General features: G+C 42.6%; 1 protein-coding gene across 3 annotated transcripts in view; it reads right to left on the bottom strand.

The window, feature by feature from the left end:
- The window catches only part of KDM1A (lysine demethylase 1A), a 66,508-nt gene that overhangs the window by 1,917 nt on the left and 47,000 nt on the right, over positions 1-17,591 (bottom strand). For all 3 annotated transcript variants that reach the window (XM_088843444.1, XM_088843450.1, XM_055398263.2), the window contains 10 exons: positions 14,688-14,830; positions 14,219-14,309; positions 13,064-13,198; positions 12,018-12,091; positions 11,157-11,268; positions 5,613-5,745; positions 3,644-3,831; positions 3,146-3,260; positions 1,426-1,553; positions 595-741 (listed from right to left, as the gene is read on the bottom strand). In XM_088843444.1, the coding sequence (XP_088699570.1) occupies positions 595-741; positions 1,426-1,553; positions 3,146-3,260; positions 3,644-3,831; positions 5,613-5,745; positions 11,157-11,268; positions 12,018-12,091; positions 13,064-13,198; positions 14,219-14,309; positions 14,688-14,830 (1,266 nt within the window). The remainder of the gene's footprint in view (positions 1-594; positions 742-1,425; positions 1,554-3,145; positions 3,261-3,643; positions 3,832-5,612; positions 5,746-11,156; positions 11,269-12,017; positions 12,092-13,063; positions 13,199-14,218; positions 14,310-14,687; positions 14,831-17,591) is intronic.

The raw sequence follows: 17,591 nt of genomic DNA, 5'->3' as shown, positions 1-17,591 counted from the left end.
TTAATTCTGGGAAGTACCCAGTTCTAGGCCTGCCTTTGCCTGATGCAGCAGGTACTGGGGGCGTGGTGTCCTGACTGCTCTGAGCCAGAGAACACAGTACTTGGTCTTACTCTGGGACACCTGCCTCAGTTTAGAGCAGACCTCACTCGCCACAGGGGACTGCTCGTAAAGACCTCAGGTTATTGCTCAGGGGCATTTCCTGGAGGCCCCTAAGTGACTGGGACGCTGCAACAATCCTATGAGTCAGTACAAAATGGGGCACAATTAAAGATTAAAACACACACAATCTGAATAAGGAAAAAGTAACTGGTCTACACTTTGGACTCTTCCATTCTGAACAAAGACTAGACTGACAAAGCCAATAAGTAACAAATCAGACACACACAATATTAATCCTCCCTTCCCCTCTGCTCGTATCTGAAAGGGTTCGAGAACAGATTAAACGTCTGAAGAAAATCTTTAAAAAAATTAAAATCTAAAAAAAAAAAAAAACAACCCACACACACACAAAAACAACCAAACCAATTTACCCCGAAATCCTGGGATACTGGCTTATTTCCAAATAAGCTCAGGTAGAGTTCGCCAGTTTCTCACCTGTGGGGCACCTGGAATTGAGGGGCCAGGAGTGATTGGCTGAGCCATTAAGTCATAGTCATTTCCAGACGATCCTGCGGCTACATAGGAATAGGAGCCTCGGGCCCAGGGATCAGCACGCCAGCGAGACACCACAGTTTCCTTGGGCTAAAGAAAAAAATATGAGTGGAAGTTATTACTGGACACCAAGGACAAATCATGCATTTCTGAAAGGTGGAAAAGCTGTGATGGGTTGGGATACAGTGAGACATGAGTGCTGGCCAAGTGATGAATGCTGCTGCTGCTGCTCGGAAACAAAACACAAATGCCTTCTCAGGCTGCGAGGAGGCTCCAGGCTGCCTTTGCTATGAATCTAGAGATCTACCTAGGACTTGACCTGTATTCCCTTTTGATTTTAAAATTCACATGAAGCATTAATATGCCTTATCTCAAAGGAATCATAAGAGTGTTTCAATGGACTTAAAAGAATAATAGAAAAAAATTATCAAGATAATCTCTTAAAACTTCCTTAAGGTAGTCTGGCCACTTTATCTAAAAGGTGGTTGGGGAAGTTGGGGGGCAGGTGAGGGGTGTGATTTCACAAGTAGAGACAACAGACAACACAAGTGAACAAAGGCAGCAAACAGCCTTCTCAATCCTCTGGCCCATGCACTGGGGGGCTTTTCTCAAAACTATACTTGGGGAATGAACTCTATACAGTAAACCCAGCACACACTTGATTCTGGCTGAAACTGCCCTGACCAAGAATCTATGCTGCGACTAGAGATCCGTCAAACCCTCCTGTAGTCTTACGGCCCCATATCCCTGCCTGTCCCCGCCCCGCTTACTCACCTGGGGCACCGCACTGCTGCCAAAAATCCCCTTGAGGATGGCCAGGCATCGGCCAACAATCACATCATCACTTATGTTTTCCATGATGCCAGCAGCTTCTCCCGCCACGAGTGCCAACAGTATTGGAGCTGAAGAAACAAAGGACAGTTCTAGAGTCCTACAGACTTTTTTCAAGTACTTCCTTATCAGGTCCCACATTATTCTTGGATGTTTGAAATCTGATGGCCAACAGACTAGATATGCACCACTCATGCTAGATATGTTCCTGAACTAGCAACTTGAATCCTGTCCCCTGAAGGGAGCTGGCAAACCACAGTAAGTGAAATATAACCCATGTACTTCACTGCATATAACCTGGCAGAATACAGAAGTCCTGAAGACACCACTTCAGACCCTGCTAACACGTGTCCCTTTATTTAAGCACAATTCTTCCAGACATCTCCATGACCAGGGCTGCAGCCTCTTCGCTGTCACCCGAGGCCCTTCCGTACTCACCATTACCTCTCCTCACCCATTTCATGGCCCTGTGTGCAACAGGCTACGTGATAGGCACAGCATTAGATGCTGGGGATGCAAAAACTATAGACCCCAAAGAGCAACAAAAAAATCAGATACCTAATTAGGAACTATGATAAAAGCTACGAAAACACAGACGAGAGAGAAAAGAACACAGGACATAATTTACATTTGAGGCAGTGGGGACAGCTGTATCCGGGAAGGTCTCTTTGAAAGAGACTCATTTAGGTCAAGACTGAAGGCTGGGTAGAGTATGCCAGGTTGGCAAGAAAGAAAAGGGAGAAAAAGAAAAGCACCCTGGGCCCAGGCCCCAGTACAATGCAGAGGCCCCAGTACAATGCAGAAGTAGTAGACAGGATGGTGCATTTCAGGGTTCCAGGAGAGCAGACAAGTGTGCCTGGAGGCTGGGGAGGGGATGGACAATGAGGAAGCTGACAGAAAAGAAGGGTTAGATTAATTACCCTTCATGCTGGCCATGAAAATGAAAACCATCAAAAGAAAGAAGCGGGGATAGTAGGCAGTGGTTACTGGTGATTGGACAGGTATGCACCGGTAAGAGTGGCTTGGACTGGGAGGTGGGCAGTGGGAAAGAGAGACGATTCAGCGGTCGTTGGAAGCGCCGTGCCCAGGGAGCAAATGAAGGATGAAGGATGGGATGGCCACGGGCAGGATGCTTCGGTATCAGGCAGTAAGGAGTGATGGCAAGAACCACGGTGGCACTCAAGCTAGTTAATCCATGTGTCTGCACCGTCAAGGCCAGGCCTCCTGAAACTGCTGCAGAGAATGTCTTACACCTTTTTCTTAGAATGAGGTAGTATCTAAATATACTTTTCTTTTTTAAAAAAAGTTCTGCATAAAGCTAAGAGCAACCCAATTACATATGAATATAAAGCAAGAAGTGATCACAGATTCAGAGGTAGGCCAGACACAAGAGTCCGAGAATGAGGAATTCAAGGTTTTCTTTCCCAGCAGCTTTCCTGGGCCTGGCCCCTGGCTGAGTGGATTCCTCCTTCACAGGTTTTCTTCTGCAGTGCCCTGAGCTGCACTCTGCCACTCCTCTACTTACTGCCCATTCTGAGGCTGCCCACCTCCTTACTATATGTATTTCCCACTAAGCTGTGTGCTCCCTAAAGGCAAGTTATAATATTACTAATTCTCTATTCCTATAAGGATGTGAAAAAGATTAAAACTAGAAAGCAGGTACCTTTATAGAGGTTCCAGAAGAGGAAGAGTTCACCCCTGCTTGCAGTCGTACTGCCAACATGGCCGAACAAATTGACACTTGGGTCCCAGAACACCCGGTCAAAACATAACACAACCTGTCGCAAGAGAGAAGCACGTGAGCTGGTGATGGAGCTCAGAGAACATGGCTTTAAGCACAGCTGTGTCTCAACAGCAAAGCACTTCTTCCTCAGAAAGTAACCTGTTCTCAATATAAGTTTATAAATCCCTATTATAAATGAACTACTCAGGAGGACCTTTAGCGCTCTCTTTCTCTAGGCCTGGGTTTGAGAGGTGACCTCAGAAGACAATACTCGTGGATACTTTCATATATAATTAGGAACTAAAGGGAACGCATGGACAGCCCTCACCCTGACATCAGAATTTCAAGCAAAATGTTAAAAACGCAGATCTCTCTCCTCTCTGAAGGGCAGTCAGACTGGTACTTGTGGACTGGGAATGTACAGAGGTGCCCAGTTACCTTGTTAAGGTTGCCAAATCCCATCCTCTGGACTGCAGATGTTTTCCACTCAGGAAGAGGCGGCACAAACTGAACAGCTGGTGGCTGCTGCTTCAACACGCCCAAGGGAAGGGTACAGAGAACCGCATCACACTTATAAATGAAGGTCTGGCTTGTGGAGCGGGTATTCACAGCTATCACTTCACATCCTAGAGAGGTTGGAGGGAAAAGGCTTTATTGGTGATAAAGATGATACTGACAAGGGCACTAAACATTTAGTGCACAGCAGACTCCACATGCTGTCTCAGGTAACTTGTCTGAAGCCATATAGCTAACAAGTGCCAGGATTCAAACCCAACAGTCAACTTCAGAATCCTCGAACTTCACCACTATACCACCCCACACCTTCCTGACTGATACCCTAGTGCTCTTCTGTACTAACAAGACCTTATCATTTACCAAACTTTTGTAAATTTAGACCAAAATTAAGAGTAAAATTCCAACAGAAGGAATACCTCTCCACTGTGGTTAAGGAGCTCATGAGGACCAAGAGGCGAATGGTGCCAGAAGACAGCAGACTGTGTGTGCAGGCCTAGGTGACTCAGCCTGCAACCACAGAGCATGCTACTCTGGAGATGTGCCAGGATGTGAGTGAGCTCAAAGCTGACCACAGAAAAGGTACTGTAAGTTGGTTAATGTAATTTTCTCTCAATTGCGTTCAATTTTTTCCTCAATGAACGCCTCTTCACATAATTTCCAAAAAAATATACAAACAGCTCAAAATAAGAATGAGTGCTCCATATATGCCCACTTTCTGTGGCTGCAGAATAAGGAAAATGACACAAAAAACTAGTTTCACTGTTCTCCACCTGCCTGCAAATGGCTATTTAAAGGCCGCAGATCTTAACATCATCAGCTAGAAGCTGCCTCTGAAGGGAAAATTAAATGGAAAATTGTTTCATTTGTTGTAAAAAAAAAAAAAAAAAATCTGTGGTGATTTTAGCAACTCCAGAAAAGGGGCCATGGAGGGCAAGACTGGTGGCCCCATCTCCACATGTCATGAGAGTCCGTAGAGGGGGTCAACAAGCTTTTCCAAGGTGTTCAAGTAAATTCCAAAGGTGGTTCTCTGCACTCCAAATGAAATGTATCCTGAAAGCAGCAAAAATGAGCACAGAGAACACTGCCATAGGAATCAAAGGGCAATTCAGGCTCTGAGGTCAACCTATCAGCAACACTGCTCCCAAAACGAGAAACCAGCCTAAGCAGTTAGCCCACCTGAACAGGAAAAGCTGAAGACAAAGCTGCAGATGGTAAAATACAAGGGGTGGCTCTCAATGGAGCCTAGGGGCCCAATTCCTGGTATTTAAGAATCTACTTCGCAAAATTAGATCCAAACTCACTGGATCTAAATACCAAACTAATTCAGTAAATCTTAAAGGAAATCAACCCTAAATATGCGTTAGAAGGACTGATGCTAAAGGTTCTAAAGCTCTAATACTCTGGCCAACTGATGCAAAGAGCTGACTCACTGGAAAGGACCCTGATGACGGGAAAGACTGAGGGCAAAAGTAGAAGAGGACAGCAGAGGATGAGATGGTTAGGTAGCATCACTGACTCAATGGCCAAGACCTTGAGCAGACTCCAGGAGATGATGGCCAGGGAAGCCTGGAATGCTAAAGTCCATGGGGTCGCAAACAAGACATGACTTAGCAACTGAACAACAGTAACAAATTCATGCTAACTGCTGATCCATTCAAACTGGAGGCTCTGAAACTGCCCCATTTTCCAGTTTGTACTATGATGGGGTCAGAACCTCTAAGGCTCTATTGGCTCAATACTTTCGTAAATGAAAAAATTTTAATTCAGGAATCATAGCTTATAAAACATTCTATCAGGAAAAGTAACTAATATTTTTTCAGTAGGTCAAACTCAACAGAAGATCAGTACTGTATTTCAGAGTAAGAGATTCATCTCACTAGTAAAGACATACCTGAAGCTGTGTAGCGAACCTGCCGAACTGCAGTATTCAGTTTAATGTCCAGGCCTTCTGCTAAAGCCACAGGCACACATGAGTAGCCATTTCTCACTGTCAGGTGGCTGCCAGTAAACTCAAAGTCATCATCCTAAAGAGGACAGAAAAGGGCATTCTTTCACACTTTCTTAGTCTAACTGATGTCATTTGTACTGAGTCCTATAAAATAACACTGAAAAAGCACGAGCTTGTGACGTCAATATTCTAAGACAGAAATTAAAGGATAATCCTTCAGGCTTCAACTACGGCTGCCCCAGGAAACTGAAGGGAAAAGGGAAAAACGCCAAAATGTCACTTATGGCTAACTCAGGGCAGTGAAATTAGGGCAGTTTGTTTTTTCCTGAGACAGACTTTCTAACATCAAAGCCCTACACCACCAAGCCCAGACTGCCCCTAGAGGGCAGGAGAGGGAAGACAGCTGATTCAGTAAATTCAGATGATTAGCTACCACAACAGTTTATGGCTTTTGCCTGCACTACAAATTTGGCAGGACATCAGGATCACATCCTAACTACATTTTCTGCTATGTAAGAGCAAAATCAGTTTCCATGCCCTAAATGTACAAGTTTTAAAGTCTAGGAAAACTTCCAAAACTAAAGTTGGTCAAACTAGATGAAGGCAATATAAGATTGTAAAGACTCGCCCAAGATAATCCATAGAGTGAAGAAGTCAAGATTTGGCCTGAAAGAATTCCCAAAATGATTTCATGTCTCTGAATTTACTGAAAAATCTTCCAAATAGAAAAACTTTTGAAGGTTATTTGATATTTCTAATTTCATTAAACTTCTGGGAAAAACATGACACAATTCTTAGGAATTAGCAACAGTCCATTCTAAAGGAGATCAATCCTGGGTGTTCATTGGAAGGACTGATGCTAAAGCTGAAACTGCAATACTTTGGCCACCTCATGCGACAAGTGGACTCACTGGAAAAGTCTGATGCTAGGAGGGATTCCGGGTGGGAGGAGACGGGGACGATAGAGAATGAGATGGCTGGATGGCATCACCAACTCGATGGACATGAGTTTGAGTGAACTCTGGGAGCTGGTGATGGACAGGGAGGCCTGGCGTGCTGTGATTCATGGGGTCGCAAAGAGTCGGACACGACTGAGCGACTGAACTGAACTGAAAAGTATATTGGGTTGGCAGCAGAACACTCGCTACTGAAGCGACCGACTCATCTGTTCTCCATAGGGATCATCAACTACATTCAAACTTGAATATATATTGAAACTACAAATGATAGATCAATGACTAGGATAGGAGTAATTCAGTATTTACATGAAAAACCATAAGGGAACTGGAAATTCTGCAAGATATGTACCACTAACAGGTCCAATCCTTACCATAACTCAAATTCTAAAGAATATGAGGACATGATTTAAAGATGAGGAAGTCAAAATAATTTTACTAGGAAAATGCATAATGAAAATAAAAATATGTAAGTAAAATATAATATTCACTCCTATACAATCTTCAGTTCAGTCGCTTAGTCGTGTCCGACTCTTTGTGACCCCATGAATCACAGCAAGCCAGGCCACCCTGTCCATTACCAACTCTCGGAGTTCACTCAAACTAATGTCCACAGAGTCAGTGATGCCATCCAGCCATCTCATTCTCTGTCATCCCCTTCTCCTCCCGCCCCCAATCCCTCCCAGCATCAGTCTTTTCCAGTGAATCAACTCGTCGCATGAGGTGGCCAAAGTATTGGAGTTTCAGCTTTAGCATCAGTCCTTCCAATGAACACCCAGGACTGATCGCCTTTAGAATGGACTGGTTGGATCTCCTTGCAGTCCAAGGGACTCTCAAGAGTCTTCTCCAGCACCACAGTTCAAAAGCATCAATTCTTCGGTGATCAGCTTTCTTCACAGTCCAACTCTCACATCCATACATGACCACGGGAAAAACCAGAGCCTTGACTAGACGGACCTTGGTTGGCAAAGTAATGTCTCTGCTTTTTAATATGCTATCTGGATTGGTCATAACTTTCCAAGGAGTAAGCGTCTTTTAATCTCATGGCTGCAATCAGCATCCACAGTGATTTTGGAGCGCAAAAAAATAAAGTCTGACATTGTTTCCACTGTTTCCCCATCTATTTCCCATGAAGTGATGGGACCAGATGCCATGATCTTTGTTTTCTGAATGTTGAGCTTCAAGCCAACCTTTTCACTCTCCTCTTTCACTTTCATCAAGAGGCTTTTGAGTTCCTCTTCACTTTCTGCCATAAGGGTGGTGTCATCTGCATATCTGAGGTTATTGATATTTCTCCCGGCAATCTTGATTCCAGCTTGTGCTTCTTCCAGCCCAGCGTTCCTCATGATGTACTCTGCATATAAATTAAATAAGCAGGGTGACAATATACAACCTTGACGTACTCCTTTTCCTATTTGGAACCAGTCTGTTGTTCCATGTCCAGTTCTAACTGTTGCTTCCTGATCTGCATACAGGTTTCTCAAGAGGCAGGTCAGGTGGTCTGGTATTCCCATCTCTTTCAGAATGTTCCACAGTTTATTGTGGTCCACACAGTCAAAGGCTTTGGCATAGTCAATGAAGCAGAAATAGATGTTTTTCTGGAACTCTCTTGCTTTCTCCATGATCCAGTGGATGTTGGCAATTTGATCTCTGGTGCCTCTGCCTTTTCTAAAATCTGCTTGAACATCTGGAAGTTCATGGTTCACATATTGCTGAAGCCTGGCTTGAAGAATTTTCAGCATGACTTTATTAGCGTGTGAGATGAGTGCAACTGTGCGGTAGTTTGAGCATTCTTTGGCATTACCTTTCTTTGGGATTGGATTGAAATGAAAACTGACCTTTTCCAGTCCCGTGTCCACTGCTGAGTTTTTCAAATTTGCTGGCATATTGAGTGCAGCACTTTCACAGCATCATCTTTCAGAATTTGAAATAGCTCAACTGGAATTCTATCACCTTCACTAGCTTTGTTCGTAGTGATGCTTTCTAAGGCCCACTTGACTTCACATTCCAAGATGTCTGGCTCTAGGTCAGTGATCACACCATCGTGATTTATCTGGGTCGTGAAGATCTTTTTTGTACAGTTCTTCTGTGTATTCTTGCCACCTCTTCTTAGTATCTCCTATTTCTGTTAGGTCCATACCATTTCTGTCCTTTATCGAGCCCATCTTTGCATGAAATGTTCCCTTGGAAACTCTAATTTTCTTGAAGAGATCTCTTGTTTTTCCTCTTCTGTTGTTTTCCTCTATTTCTTTGCACTGATCGCTGAGGAAGGCTTTCTTATCTCTCCTTGCTATTCTTTGGAACTCTGCATTCAGATGCTTATTCTTTCCTTTTCTCCTTTGCTTTTCGCTTCTCTTCTTTTCACAGCTATTTGTAAGGCCTCCTCAGACAGCCATTTTGGTTTTTTGCATTTCTTTTCCATGGGGATGGTCTTGGTCCCTGTCTCCTGCAGAATGTCATGAACCTCCATCCATAGTTCATCAGGCACTCTATCAGATCTAGTCCCTTAAATCTATTTCTCACTTCCACTGTATAATCATAAGGGATCTGATTTAGGTCATATCTGAATGGTCTAGTGGTTTTCCCTACTTTCTTCAATTTAAGTCTTAATCTGGCAATAAGGAGTTCATGATCTGAGCCATAGTCAGCTCCTGGTCTTGTTTTTGCTAAATCTTAAGTCTGGCCAAATTCTCAGATTTAGAGATTGGTTCATTAGCATCTAAGAAATGCTGTGATTTGAAAACACCTAAAAATAACTTAACAAAAGATGTGTAAGACTGGTACACTGAGAACTATAAAATATTGCTGAGATAAATTAAAGAAAACCTAAATAAATGGAGAGATATACCATGTTCAAGGATTTGAAGACTCACTATTGCTAAGATGACAATCGTAGAAGGTAATTTTTGTAGAAACTGATAAGCTGGTTCTAAAATTTTATAGACGTGTCAACTTAAAAAAAAAAAAGCACAAGTTGCAAGTTTTATCTGAGGCAAAATGTGGATTATAGTCAGGGAGGCAGCATTTCAGACAGCTCTGAGAAACTGCTCCAGAGAGGCAGGGGGGAAAGCTGGCACATACTGATTTCGGTAACTGGGGAGCACATGCAATCAAAGCACATATTTTTTGCAGAAGGTTACTGCTGGTCTCATTACTGTGAGTCCCAAGAGCAGACATCACCATGAAGGATTTCACTGCTCTTCTAGATATAAGAAGATACAAGTGTATGTACGTGCTCAGTTGTGTCTGACTCTCTAGGACCCCACAGACTGTAGCCTGCCAGGCTCCTCTGCCCATGGGATTTTCCTGGCAAGAATACTGGAGTGGGTTGCCATTTCCTCCTCCAGGGGACCCTCCTGACCCAGGTATCAAACCCGCATCTACTGTGTCACTTGCATTGGCAGGCAGACTCTTCAGCTCTGAGCCATCTGGGAATCCCAGAGATACAAGAGGTAGGCTAATCAGCTCTAGAAAATATCTAACTATCTGAAGACCTGTTCTGCCAGCTTTTCCCAGAGCACAGAGTGCCTCATTTCTGCTCTCTGCCCTAAACTCCTTTCAGAGGGTGTTGAAAATTAGCTGCAGCAGCACAAGATTTAATCCTTGTAGAGGCAGATGGCAAGTGCCGATTTTTAGTTGAGAGATCTGACCTAGTCACAACACTTTCAAAAAAGAACAAAGGTGAAGAACTTATTCTACCTGATTTCAAAATGTCCTATAAAGCAACCATAATCAGGACAGTGTGACAGTGTACTGAGAGACATGTGTTGCAAATTAAAACCACAATGAAAAATTACTAACTAACCATTAAACAGTTAAAAGATTTAAAGCTGGCAGAGTATCAAGTGCTGGTGAGGGTGGGGAACAACCGAACTTACTACACTACTGGTAAGAATGTAGTTTGGAAAACACGTTAAAAATCTACTTCCCACAGTAAAAATTTCACTTCTAGATATTTAGCCAAGAGAAAGACATGAATGTTCATAGTAGCTTCAATTATTTATAGCCAAAAGTGAAACAACCTAAATGTCCATCAATGTACCAGTGAATGGATACCTTCCGTGGCATATCCATTCAATGGATTTGAATATTACTGAACAATAAAAGGGACAAACTACTGATGCAGACAACCACCACCAACCTCCAAATGAAAAGTCACACACCAAAGGCTATGGACAGTACAATTACATGCTGCACAGTTCAAATTACGTGTAATTCTAGGACAAGCAAAACTGTAACGACAGAAAGCAAATCGGTGGTTGTGCACCGCCAGGAGCTGAAGGGCTGGGGACTGACTGCAAAGGGGAAAGAGAACTTTTCAGGATGACAGAAACATTCTGTATCTTAAATATGGTGGTGGTTCATAATTACGCAAGTTTGGCAAAATATCAAACTGCTCACTTAAAATATGTTTTATTGTATACACATAACTAACTAAAGCTGTTTAAAAACACACATACAAATTAACAGTTTCTCTTAGGAGCCCTCTCAGAGACATGTGCAACAAAATACATGACAAAAGAATTTTTACCTGATCCCAGTGCTTAAGGGAGAGTGTAGAGAGAGGTGTGGCATTAGCGAATTCAAGATTTGCAAAATGCCAATCAAGTATCTGTCTGTCTCTTGATGAGAGATACACATCACTGCAAAATGAGAATGAAGGAGCTCAAGGTTACTAAAGGGCATTGCTACCATTCTTAATGGGCTGATGATGATGATCTCAGTGGGACTACGCCTTATGTGAAAAAATTCGAAGTCAAAAAACAGGATCTCATCTGTCTTATTAAACCCTTTACTGCTAGTGCCTAGGAGCAGTGCCAAAGTTCCTACATAAAGCAAAGGCCTAACTGTAATTTGGATAAAAAAATTAGTTTGGGAAAAAAGTCTTCTTTATACTATTTACCTTGCATTACAAAAGCTCACTTGTATCCTTTTGTTTTGTTTTATATTTTGAATAAAGTATTTTTTTAAAAAGCAAGACGGGTGGCATCCCTGACTAGAGAAAAGAGCAGATGTATGTGGATGCCAGATGCCACATGGAGCATGTGTCACCACACTGTCAGAAATCCAACAGAAATTAAGGGCAACACTTTTCTGATCCCCAGAATTTTGAAATTTAAAGCAATACCACTTTTTACCCCCACTCAAAGACAATTTTCATTCAAATATCAAATCTTATGGGAAAAAGCTCTCCTTTTAAAAAACATACCTTGATTTAAGTATCCAGGACACTCTTACATATTAACATATAAGAACAGAGTATTAAGGAACCTGACAAGTAGTCCTATGTGCACAGACACTTTCCATTCATGAAATAATCTACAATGCATTCACTGAATATACATAGAAGCCCAGGGTCTTAAGAGTAAAAGCTATCTGTTGGAGCATTTACCTTGGGGGATTGGCTTCCAACTCCTGAAGTTTTTCTTCTAGTTTTCCTTGTGTTTCAGCTAACTCATCATATTCCTGATGGAATTAAGAGAACCGGGTTGGTCAGGATGAGTCAGAGATGCACCTAGTTATTTACACCACAGAGGGTTAGGCCGGCACCACATCCCTGTTCAGGTCAATTACAAGTGTGCCTTTGCTGAAGGCTGGGTCAGGGTGCAGGGGCAGCTGTTCTTGGAAACAGCTGCAATGCAACAGGGGGCTGTGGTGGGGGGAAGAGGATGAGGAAGAAATACACTGGTATGCTGCACAGGAAGGTAAGAAAGAAGAGTGAGGGTCACTTCTCATGCAGTTACCGTGTCCCTAGTAGGAATAAGCACTTCAGATCTGTACCACCACGTCACAGATGAGGCGACTAAGGAGTCTAAGGTCACGTGGCTAGGAGATACTAAGTTAAGAGATTTCAACCAGATGGTCTGACTCCAATAACTGAGGTTCACCTTCATTAACATTACTCTGAACTGTCACGGATGAACTATCACAGAGGGCTAAACTGAGATGTGGGTAAGCTAAAGGACGGCACTGTGGGGCAAGGCAGGAGTTCTGCAGAAAAAGCAGATGGACTAACCCACTGAGTCCCCAGGGCTCCTGTGGACCAAACCCCCTTCCTACTACTCTAGGCACCTATGACTGGCTAATGGCCAAAATTTCCCAGATCTATACTATCACTTTGGAGAAGGCAATGGCACCCCACTCCAGTACTCTTGCCTGGAAAATCCCATGGATGGAGGAGCCTGGTAGGCTGCAGTCCGTGGGGTCGCTAAGGGTCGGACACGACTAAGCGACTTTACTTTCACTTTTCCCTTTCAGGCATTGGAGAAGGAAATGGCAACCCACTCCAGTGTTCCTGCCTGGAGAATCCCATGGACGGGGGAGCCTGGTGGGCTGCCGTCTATGGGGTCACACAGAGTCGGACACGACTGACGTGACTGAGCATACTATCACTTAGGATTCCAAATAAAATCAGCGAGGCATGTGTGGATATCATACCTTGCACAGGGCAGTTAGATCCCTGTGCTTGCTTTTCACTAAGAACTCAGCAGTGATATCTCTGGGTGGTTTGACTTCAGATGCTTCTTTGTATTGCTGATGGAGTTCTTTAATTTTTTCTTTTAAATTTACCATCTAAGAGAGAAAAATACAAATTTGCCATTGTAGACAGTGACATAATTCATCACCAAAGCATGTACTTTGGCTGTTCCCCTAAACTGCTATTATACCAAAACAGGGTTACACTGCAACATCTGTAGAATTAAGTACATCTCCCAAATGATGATATTTAAAACAGGAAAAAAATCCTACATGCCTCAACACAGAAGCGTCACATCACTATCAGATAAGCAGGAATGACTCTGTCTTCCAAAACAAATGGGAGAAGTAGGAGTATCCCATTAATGTCCCCCAAATAAAAATTAATTAAAAATTTAACTACCAGGCAAAAGAAACTGTCACCAATAAAACACAGTTTTGGGAAACAAATTATCATGATTTGTTTTTTAAAAACATAAAAGGTCAAATCATCTCATCAGAACCTTAAGGAACCATTCCCAGTGTCAGTTCTTCCAGGTTTCTGAGGGGGACATTAAAGCCTGAAACTAGGAGCCCCACACCAGCTCTGGCTGTTCGTTCTCTGCCACTCTTCTCGCTCCCTCCACACCACAGCTCATGAAGGAGGTGTGCCAGAGACCTCTTCATTTGAAAAGGTGAAGACATGAAGCGCAGTCAGAGAGTGAGGCCGAGAGCCCAGCCAAAAGACGCACCAGGACTCTGCAATCATAAAGCCCCAAGTCTGCAGCTGGCAGGACGGGGAGAAACGGTTTCCCAGTCTGGAGCTGGGGCTCTAGAAGGTGAGATACACAAGGGCCCCCTTATTTGTACCACTGAGGAATATCCTCATATTGGTACCTCAACTGAAATCCTTAGGCCAACGAATTATGATCCTGGCTACTGACATGTTGTCTTTGTCAGTGGGAACTTGACCCCAGCACAGCTGATCTCCCTTTCATCCTAGACTCCAGCAGAGGGCACTAGACCAGCTTTGCAACAGTCAAAGGCAACCTGTCACAGGAAAGATTTATTTCCCCCAGCAACAATTATCAATAATGTCATACTGAAAGACTGACAGATAAAAATACAGAATTTTACCTTATTAAGCAGTTCCTTCAGTTCTTCCTGAGTTTTCACTATCTTCTTCCAATGTTCAATCTGCTCATCTTTGACATGCTTTTCTTGTAACCTGAAGAGACAATATATGTGCTTTGCCACACAACTACCCGTGCTGTGTAAGACAGATGCCCATCCAAAACATTTGATGGTTATCAAGGCCCACTAAAATTTCTAACACTTTGGAATAAGGAAGTTGGCTGGTGGCAAATTATTTTCTAGGTTATATTAAATACAATCAATTCAATACCATAAAATACATGAATATTACAATTGAGAGAGCCTTAAGGATCACGTACGGACTTATTTTAAAAAGCTTTATTTTTAGATTTAACTATCACATGAAAATAAGTGAAAACTAGCTCAAATAAGACTTGATGGAAACTTAAAACATTACCCAGCAATCTATAAACGAAATGCACAATACAATAAGCAGCATCAAAGTACTTACTGAATGACAACTTCCAATGCCTGGCCAAGGGACACAGGCTTATTATTGAGGACGTTGAAGTCCAGTTGATGACTAAGGTAAGATGTAGCTTCTAGCAACCGGTTAAACTCTTGCTCTACCATTTCATCTTTCTCTTTAGGAACCTGAAAATTCAAAGTAGGGCAGAGTTGGTCCTTACAAGACTAAACATAACCATCCATGAAAACACAAATGCTCTACCATTTAAAAGGTCAAAATATGTATCTCAAAGGAGAAACCTTTGAGGACAATGATTCAAACTATCTTTTCTATGAAGTGGTCAATTCCATTAAATGAGATATGAAATGTTTCAGCCCGGATATTCCCTATTCTCATGATTTTGCCCTCAGAGCTGGAACTCCACCTCTATGAACAGCCACAGGATTCACACTGGTGGTGAGTGAAGTCATGTGGAGCACAAGGTGCCCTGGAGAGTGACATGCACTGAGATAAGCTGGGCTGACATGCACACAACACACTGGAAAAGTCCTGGAGAACAAAGACTGTCAACACACCCAAGCACCCTGTAAATAAGGGCAGAATGAAAAAAAAAGAAGAACAAGAAGGTATCTGCTTCCCCTCTAAGGTAACAATTTCAGGTAGGAGTAGTGAAGAGATAAGTGAAATTCATGGCTATTAATAAGAATACAACAGCATCTTAATTCTCAGAGTACTAGTGTTTCATGGCACCAATTTAAGTTCAAGGTGGAACGTCCAAAGCTCTTAAGACTATGAGTACCTGAGGTACCAAGTCTGGCTCACTACTGTGGGGAAGAGAACAGATTGCAAAGCAGATCTTTAAGCTGCAGGGTCACGCTCCCAAAACTCTGCTGTGCCTCTGCCTAGCGATGCCATCAGTTAGCGGACACAAATCCCTCTGCTAATGCTCAATTCAGCTCCAAAGTAAACTGTACCTGCAGTTCCACTGCTGAACTCGGGGACAGCGAAAAGAAAAAAGTATGTCTAAGGAAAGCACTTCTTGCCATAACAAGTTAGGCATGGGAAATGGGTTTCAAAATTTGGAATTTCACTTTACAATCAACCTAAAATTGGTAATAAGGAACAAAACATGAAAGTTCTAATAATCACTAAGGTGAGGAAGAAAAATCTTTTACAATTAGAGGTAACTATTATGGACCAGATCATCACAGTAAAATTCTTGCTTCTCATCTGAAAACCTTCACTTTTGCCCTTCACAATTAAACAGATGATTTCAAAGCACTAGCCTCTGCCCTCTCAATGATGAGCCATACAAGTAACTCTATCAGATGAGCCATGGTATGGCAAAAAGAATATGGTGAGAAGTATAATCTGCACCAAAACAAGGGAAAAGGGACGGCAATTCTCCTTTCAAACTGTAAATATGAAAGACACTATAACTGACTCAATCAAAATAATATTTTAAAGCATTAAGTTCTAAAAGATCACACATGGAAAACATCAGGAAATCTTTATGAATTAGAGAATCCCCTTGAGCCTAAGAAACAGATACCTGGGAGAATCTTCTGGTTTATGTTGAGAAACAAGGCTGTGAATCAGGCTCTGGAGCTTGGTTCCATTTATGTATCAGGGTGGTACCTGGGACCTTGGTGGATCAAACACAGCTGACCTACTCATTCAATCCCACAGCCAAAGAGAGGAGCTCTTGGTGACATCTCTACTTGTTCTGTTTTCACAGCTATCAGAGCTGATGGAAGTGATCTTCTTGTCAGGAATTTCATTTACTTTCCCATCAGTTACTTTTCCTCATTGACATGATACAGTGAAGGTCATATACAGAGAAGCTCAAAGCAAAGCTGAAATTTTGCTTGGTGTTAATTCCCTCAACGATGTTACAAAAGATGATTCTAAAAACTCTAAATCTGGTGCTCCTTTAAAAAGGAAACAATTACATTTTCAATACGAAACCTCCATATTTATGAAATCTTAACTGATCACAGATGCAATGTGAAGGACTGCTTTTCCTGGAGTACAAATGGTGATATTTCTATACATGGCTTCTAAAATGCCTAGCAAGAGGATGCTGTAACAGCAAGGGGGGCCAGATCACATATGCCACTACAATAGGGCAGAATGGGCCAATACACAGGTGTGCAAACGGTACTGATTAAAACTCTTCCAGTGCCAACTGTACGGCTTGCTTTAGACAAGCTTTAATCTCTGCAGCTGGAGTGACAGTCATAGAGGGAAGTTCACACTGAAACAGTGCGCAGCACCTCAAGGCTCAGTAACTGGGGTCCAGGGTGTGTGGTAGAGAAATATTTAAAGGGACACTGTCAAGGTTAGAAGGACCAAATTTGACCTTTTATCTTCCCTCTGTTTGCTGAGCAGCCCACTTGATTCATTACACTTTCCCCTTTAGCCCACCCATGCCACCACAAAAAACTTGACTTTTTACATGCGCTTTCAATGACAAAAACTCAAATGGCACCAGTCCAACATATAGGCGCAACTCTACAACAACAAACCAGTGTGAATGTATGATGGAGAGGATCTTTGGAAGCGAAAGATTTAAGTTTCAGGCTTTTAATGGGTTATTGTAAACAGTGAGGAAAATGACTTGAAAAATTATGAAAAAAAAATACCTTGACAGTGTCCTTTTAACCAGTGCAGCAGAGAGAGAAATAAACTGTAAATAACAGCCCAACAGCCACGTCAAGTTTAGTTTCGTAAGACAGCTGTAAAATCAAGGCTTTAAACACACAGCATGACAGAAGCATTGTTAGCTCAGCAGCTGCAACCACCAGAGAAACAAGGAGCAGACTGTACAGAGACTGAAACAGGGAAGGCAAGGCAAGGAAATGGGCAAAAGAAAGGCACTTTTGGTGGCGGTGGAGGGCAGGGAGGTCAAGGGAGATGGTGTCAGAAAGCAGAGAATAAAGCAAA

The sequence above is a fragment of the Moschus berezovskii genome, chromosome 2, assembly GCF_049115385.1.
Source record: "Moschus berezovskii isolate FMDL1 chromosome 2, NW_MosBer_1.0, whole genome shotgun sequence".
NCBI classification, from domain to species: Eukaryota; Metazoa; Chordata; class Mammalia; order Artiodactyla; family Moschidae; genus Moschus; species Moschus berezovskii.
Note: the sequence above shows the minus strand (reverse complement) of the source record. Positions and strands in the feature narration are given on the sequence as shown.